Here is a 7,500-nt window from a genome sequence, read left to right on the forward strand (position 1 = left end):
GGGGGCTAGATGTACCTTAGCATCCAGAGCTTACAGAGGAGGAGGAGGAGGAGGTTAGCTGTACCTTAGCATTCAGAGCTTACAGAGGAGGAGAAGGAGGAGGGGGAGGCAGGGGGCTAGATGTACCTTAGCATCCAGAGCTTACAGAGGAGGAGGAGGAGGAGGCAGGGGGTTAGCTGTACCTTAGCATCCAGAGCTTACAGAGGAGGAGGAGGAGGAGGAGGAGGTTAGCTGTACCTTAGCATTCAGAACTTACAGAGGAGGAGGAGGAGGAGGAGTAGGAGGAGGCAGGGGGTTAGCTGTACCTTAGCATCCAGAGCTTACAGAAGAGGAGGAGGAGGCTAGCTGTACCTTAGCATTCAGAGCTTACAGAGGAGGAGGAGGAGGCAGGGAGTTAGCATCCAGAGCTTACAGAGGAGGAGGAGGAGGAGGGGGAGGCAGGGGGTTAGCTGTACCTTAGCATCCAGAGCTTACAGAGGAGGAGGAGGCAGGGGGTTAGCTGTACCTTAGCATCCAGAGCTTACAGAGGAGGAGGAGGAGGAGGGGGAGGCAGGGGGCTAGATGTACCTTAGCATCCAGAGCTTACAGAGGAGGAGGAGGAGGAGGCAGGGGGTTAGCTGTACCTTAGCATCCAGAGCTTACAGAGGAGGAGGAGGAGGGGGAGGCAGGGGGCTAGCTGTACCTTAGCATCCAGAGCTTACAGAGGAGGAGGAGGAGGAGGAGGTTAGCTGTACCTTAGCATTCAGCACTTACAGAGGAGGAGGAGGAGGAGGAGGAGGCAGGGGGTTAGCTGTACCTTAGCATCCAGAGCTTACAGAAGAGGAGGAGGAGGCTAGCTGTATCTTAGCATTCAGAGCTTACAGAGGAGGAGGAGGAGGCAGGGAGTTAGCATCCAGAGCTTACAGAGGAGGAGGAGGAGGCTAGCTGTACCTTAGCATTCAGAGCTTACAGAGGAGGAGGAGGAGGCAGGGGGTTAGCTGTACCTTAGCATCCAGAGCTTACAGAGGAGGAGGAGGAGGCTAGCTGTACCTTAGCATCCAGAGCTTACAGTACAGTGACTCAATCATTTGAAAAAATGCATTGTTTGCGAGGGCAACTGTCACGAACATGGCTGAGCAACAGTCACAAACATCCAATTACTCAAAGGGCTGGAGAACGTCACTCGTCCTTGTTATTCTATACAAGTCCTTCCAGTACCTCAGTCCTTCTTCTGAAGAGACCCATGCTACTCACTGCTATAAATACCCAGACAGAAGTGTGTCATGCAGGCTATATGAAACCCACAGGGGTGTCTAGGGAGTAGTATGAAGTTGGCACGTAGACTCTGATCTCAGGTCAGTTTTGTATTTGAATCCCAATAAAGGTAACGGTTAGGATTGGGGGGGTAACCTGATTCTAGATCTGTTTCTGGGGACACTTGATGTGGATCATGAGGATGGAGGGCTTCGAGGAGGCACTAGGACACTTACGTTCAGCAATGACCAGCGGTGGGTAGAACAGGAAGTAGCCGACCAGCTCGGCGGTCAGCTGACCCAGGAGGTTAGAGGCGGCGGTGCCGTTGAGAGGGGCGGTCCCATTCCTCACCATGTAGACCAGAGACACAGCAGGAGAACCCACTGACTGAGAAACACTCAGCATCTAGAGGACAGGGAGATGGAGAGAGGGAGAGAGATAGAGAGATAGAGAGAGAGGGGAGGGGGAAAGAGACAAAGTTGCACAACATAATTTAAATTTAGATAAATCTACTTTAATAAGTTACAGAGGAGGTATAAAATGTATTGGCATAATTAGCATAACAAAAATATGCTTAAATCCATAAAGATATTAAAACGGCTGTCAAGAGTGAAACTGGCAAGCCTTTCGCCACTGTGAAAGTGTTTATAACGTCAACTACACAAAACCTAAAAACTAAACCTTGACATACATACATAACATAGTGGACATGTTACCACGGCAGCTAGGAAGCTCATTAAAATAACACAAACACTGTCTCCCAAAACACATCAGTTCAGATCAGAGAACAGCTTCTATTTACAATGGCACATGAACAATGCACTTAGGAATGATAATTATGCTCCAATTATACACAGCTTGCATTTTGCTTTCCTAGTGCCAAACCTCTTCAACTGCAGAGCTGTGTCTGTGAAAACGGTAGGAGCAAAATGCTTTGAGATTTAATCCACACAAACTGTGCCACACATCAAAATGACCAATCGGACGACCCATATTTAGACTCTTTGCGTTTGTTTGTACTGAAGTTTAATGTCATAGCATCTCAAATAAGCCACAACAAGGCATCAACACAAGTCTGGTATAAATATCAACTGTTCCTTCAATTTGAAACAGTTAGAGGTAAAATCCCTACGTCCAAACCGTCCCGCCCTGATCTGTTTCACCTGTCCTTGTGCTTGTCTCCACCCCCCCAGGTGTCGCCCATCTTCCCCATTATCCCCTGGGTATTTATACCTGTGTTTTCTGTCTGTATGTTGTCAGTTTGTCTTGTTTGTCAAGTCAACCAGCGTTTTTGTATCAGCTCCTGCTTTTCCCCAGTCTCTTTTTTCTTGTCCTCCTGGTTTTGACCCTTGCCTGTTTTGACCCTGTGCCCGCCTGCCTGACCACTCTGCCTGCCCTCGAGCCTGCCTGCCTGACCACTCTGCCTGCCCCCGAGCCTGCCTGCCTGACCACTCTGCCTGCCCCTGAGCCCGCCCGCCTGACCACTCTGCCTGCCCCTGAGCCCGCCCGCCTGACCACTCTGCCTGCCCCCGAGCCTGCCTGCCTGACCACTCTGCCTGCCCCCGAGCCTGCCTGCCTGACCACTCTGCCTGCCCCTGAGCCCGCCCGCCTGACCACTCTGCCTGCCCCTGAGCCCGCCCGCCTGACCACTCTGCCTGCCCCTGAGCCTGCCAGCCTGACCACTCTGCCTGCCCCTGAGCCTGCCCGCCTGACCACTCTGCCTGCCCCCGAGCCTGCCTGCCTGACCACTCTGCCTGCCCCCGAGCCTGCCTGCCTGACCACTCGGCCTGCCCCTGAGCCTGCCTGCCATCCTGTACCCTTACCCTTATTGCTGTATAAACATTGTCACTTCAACACGGTCTGCATCTGGGTCTTACCTTATCCTGACACAAACAAGAAATAATCTGTGGTGGGAAGCTTTGATAAGAGTATCTAGAGATTTAGGCTATGTATTAGGATATGTGTATACAATACAAAACCATAGAACTTTATTAATGCTGGGACCAGTAACAAGGACATCATGAAGAGCAGAAAGACAACATACTGTCTTCACATACTTTCTACTCATACCAAATAGAAGCCATTTACAGACATGTGTGCATACATTTGGCATACAGGAGGTACCAGGAATCGAACCCACTATCCTGGAGTTGCAAGCACCATGCTCTACCAACTGAGCTACAGAGGACCACGTACACATGAAGTCACCACCTCCACAGGTCACAGGGTTACTGAGTGAGGAGGAGGCCATTGTACTATAATATCTCTACCTGGACAGAGAGTCTGGTGTGGACGTCCAGGACTTTGGCCTGGGCCTCAGAGAACACGTTCTCCAGCCTCTGTTCCATCATCTGCGAGAACCGACAGGAACGCGGGTCATCTCCTGGACCTACAAAGCGCAAAACTGGAACACACAGAGAACATCCATTGAGATCATAGAACATGAAGAACATCAGGGCAGAGTAACTGTAGATCAATACTCAACCCCATCAATATGAGCTTGTATATGAACACAGTGCAGACTAATGTCCTGCAGTCTCCTTAATAACGTGTCTGGTATATGAACACAGAGCAGACTAATGTCCTGCAGCCTCCTTAATAACATGTCTGGTATATGAACACAGAGCAGACTAATGTCCTGCAGCCTCCTTAATAACGTGTCTGGTATATGAACACAGAGCAGACTAATGTCCTGCAGCCTCCTTAATAACGTGTCTGGTATATGAACACAGAGCAGACTAATGTCCTGCAGCCTCCTTAAACTTGTATAAGTGAAAGAAAAACAACATGATCTTAAACATATTCCTCCAGTCTAAACCATCAGACCTGTTTTGAGCTGGAGGCTGATAGCTGGGCTGGGTTTCCATGGTGCGGCTGTGTTGGGCAGCGCCGTTACCATGGGGACAAACTGTCGCACGTCACCCATCAGCCTATCCCGGCCGTAGGAGTGAAGTGCCTCGACCACCACAGAGGGCGGGTACACCATGTCTGCTCCAATTACGTGGTAGCCCACCGTCACGTTGGGAGAGCCAAACACAGTCTCCACCTGAGAGAGTGAAATAGGGATCTGTTATCAGGATCAGTAAGCATGATCGATCATCTAATTAACTGGCTGGTTGTAGAGTTGTAGGAGTGGATGTTTTGACTGTTTGTGAAACAGAAGGATGGTGAGAGAGGGAGAACAGAGTCTAATAGAAAGAGAGAACATGGGAATGGGAACATGGGAACATGAGAATGGGAGACGGAATGAGAAAGGGAAGTGAAAACAGAGGACAGAGAGTTGTACATTACACAGAGGACAGAGAGCTGTAAATTACACAGATGACAGAGAGCTGTAAATTACACAGAGGACCGAGAGTTGTACATTACACAGAGGACAGAGAGTTCTACAGTACACAGAGGACAGAGAGTTGTAAATTACACAGAGGACATAGAGTTGTAAATTACACAGAGGACCGAGAGTTGTACATTACACAGAGGACAGATAGCTGTAACTACACAGAGGACAGAAAGTTGTAAATTACACAGAGGACAGAGAGCTGTAAATTACACAGATGAAAGAGAGTTGTGTGTGGGAGGTGTGTCTTTCTGTGATAGAGAGAGAGAGAGGGGGGGGGGTAGAGGGAGGGAGAGGTAGAGGGAGGGAGGGAGAGAGGTAGAGGGAGGGAGAGAGAGAGAGAGAGAGGTAGAGAGAGTTTGTGTGTGAGAAGTGAAACAGATCAAATCCCTCATCCTTTGATGACAGACAGTCCCCTTGGTTTCCACACTGAGAGCCCATACAGTCTTGATATTACCATGAGTCGACAGTAATTCCCCTCACAATCAAGCCTTGTTATGAACAGACCCATTCACCATTACTACACCAGCCCAGCCGTTATTCAAAGACTGGGTTTCAGCTAAAGTCGCTGAGTGGTAACGTACCCTCCTAAGTCTATCTGGCCGATGTGAAAGACCATCAATGGGTTATCTTGAAGGACTTCAGTCAGTTCAGCATTCCACTCTTTACACTTCAATGAAAATCTTTCATTTAATGGCCAGAAGCTTTCACTTTGTTACAATAGCTTTCCTCTGGTCTTGCCAAATGAAAGTCATTTAATCTGCTGCTCCTCATGGTTCTTTCCGGCCTTCCCCCTCTAGAGCATTCCTAGTAACCATCTCTGCTCTGTAATTAAAAACAAACAAAACATTTTCTCCTGGGACTGTAACATAAATATCTACTCATATTCAGATTAGTGACAACCCAGCTAGCACATTTGGCTCCTTGGAAATTGTGGGAACTTACATGTTTGCCAGTTCTGGAAACATACATTTTAAGGTTGCAGGGAGGTTCTCAGAACATTCTACTATGGTTCCCTGAAAGTTTTCCTGGGAGGTTTCATCAACATTCTGAGAAATGATAGTTTATTTGAAGGTAAGTAACTGTTTAGAACTCTAAGCATCGATAGGAGACATGGAAATGCATTTGCTCAGGCATTAATCATGCAAGCACATTTATTTTTATGGCACCACATGAGTGAGATTTGAACCTATGATCTTCTGTTCTCTATGCATGGAATTAGTCCACTGCAACACCTTAGAATGGAGCTATGATGCTATGTTTTTTACTCATGCAAAGCAGTTCATTTCAGTCTATTTAAACAGACCCCATTTCAAAGGAAACAAGCACTAAGATCAGGTGTGGCCAATTAGTGTGCACGGCCAACACACTTAACAAGAGAGGATAGAATGGGAACAGAATGTATAAGTTTTAAAATAACATTCTTTAAACGTTAATGATTTCTTTTCATTTTTTATGGAAAGTTTTCTTAATGTTGTGAGAACATGACTAAATAGAACCATGAGGAAACGTTATGCTGAAGTACTGAAATTCCCCCAGAAGAACAATGTTTCTTAACATTCTCTGCACATTGAGAACATTACTTGAAATAGAACCATGAGGAAACGTTATGCTGAAGTACTGAAATTCCCACCTCAGAAACAAAATGGTTCTCAAAATGTTGTGTGCTAGCTGGGTATCCTGCACCATTCCCAGAGCATTGTTGGAAGGTTGTATGCAAAATAACCATAGCACAACCACGCTCTCACCAAGCTTTAAGAAACATATGGTTCTCAGAACGTTATGTGCTAGCTGGAAAGTGCTACGGCGCAAGTGAGAGACAGAGGTAGAGAAAGAGAGGGAAAGAGGTAGAGAAAGAGAGAGAAAAAGAGATTGATTAAGAACAGAGGAGAGAGAGAGAGAGCCTGACGGGCCAACCCCAGGCGGTGAGGGTAGGCAACATCACCTCCGCCACACTGACCCTCAACACGGGGGTCCCACAGGGGTGTGTGCTTAGTACCCCCCTGTACTCCCTGTTCACCCACAACTGCGTGGCCATGCACGACTCCAACACAATCATCAAGTTTGCTCACGACACTGACGGTAGTAGGCCTGATCACCGGTGATGATAAGAAAGTCTACAGGGAGGAGGTCAGTGACCTGGCAGTGTGGTGCTGGGACAACCTCCTCTCCCTCAACATCAGTCAGACCAAGGAGCTGATGGTGGACTACAGGAAACAGGGGTGTGAGGATGCCCCCACCCACATCAACGGGGCTGCAGTAAAGTGGGTCTAAAGTTCCTCGGTGTCCAAATCCCTAAGGACCTAAATGGTTCACTCACTGCCAGGTCACTAACCCCCTCCCTGTAGGCACAGCCGTGAAGAAAGCACAACAGCACCTCTTCCCCCTCAGGAAAAATAAAAGGTTTGGCATGGGCCCTCAAATCCTCAAAAAGTTCTACAACTGCACCAACTGTTCTGCCTGCGGCTATGGAACCCTGACCTGTTCACTAGACGTGCTACCTGTCCCAGACCTGCTGTTTTCAACTCTCTAGAGACAGCAGGAGCAGTAGAGATACTATGAATGATCGGCTATGTAAAGCCAACTGACATCTACTCCTGAGGTGCTGACCTGTTGCACTCTCTACAACCACTTATTATTATTTGACCCTGCTGGTCATCTATGAACATTTGAGCATCTTGGCTATGTTCTGTTATAATTTCCACCCGGCACAGCCGGAAGAGGACTGGACTCCCCTCATAGCCTGGTTCCTCTCTAGGTTTCTTCCTAGGTTCTGGCCTTTCTAGGGAGTTTTTCATACTGGCAGCAATATCCTTGTCTGTGAAGCCCTTTTTGTGCAAAGCAATAATGTGTTTCGCATGGTTGACAGAGGAAGAACAATGATTCCAAGCACCACCCTCCTTTGGAAGCTTCCAGTCTGTTATTCGAAC

At 48.0% G+C, this 7,500-nt stretch overlaps 1 protein-coding gene across 1 annotated transcript in view; it reads right to left on the bottom strand.

The window, feature by feature from the left end:
* The window catches only part of LOC139411701 (KIAA1549-like b), a 129,750-nt gene that overhangs the window by 113,722 nt on the left and 8,528 nt on the right, over window positions 1-7,500 (bottom strand). Inside the window, exons 4-6 of the mRNA XM_071158353.1 lie at window positions 4,060-4,279; window positions 3,504-3,637; window positions 1,470-1,638 (exon numbers count right to left, since the gene is read on the bottom strand). Of these exons, the coding sequence (XP_071014454.1) occupies window positions 1,470-1,638; window positions 3,504-3,637; window positions 4,060-4,279 (523 nt within the window). The remainder of the gene's footprint in view (window positions 1-1,469; window positions 1,639-3,503; window positions 3,638-4,059; window positions 4,280-7,500) is intronic.

This window comes from Oncorhynchus clarkii, chromosome 6, assembly GCF_045791955.1.
Source record: "Oncorhynchus clarkii lewisi isolate Uvic-CL-2024 chromosome 6, UVic_Ocla_1.0, whole genome shotgun sequence".
NCBI lineage: Eukaryota > Metazoa > Chordata > Actinopteri > Salmoniformes > Salmonidae > Oncorhynchus > Oncorhynchus clarkii.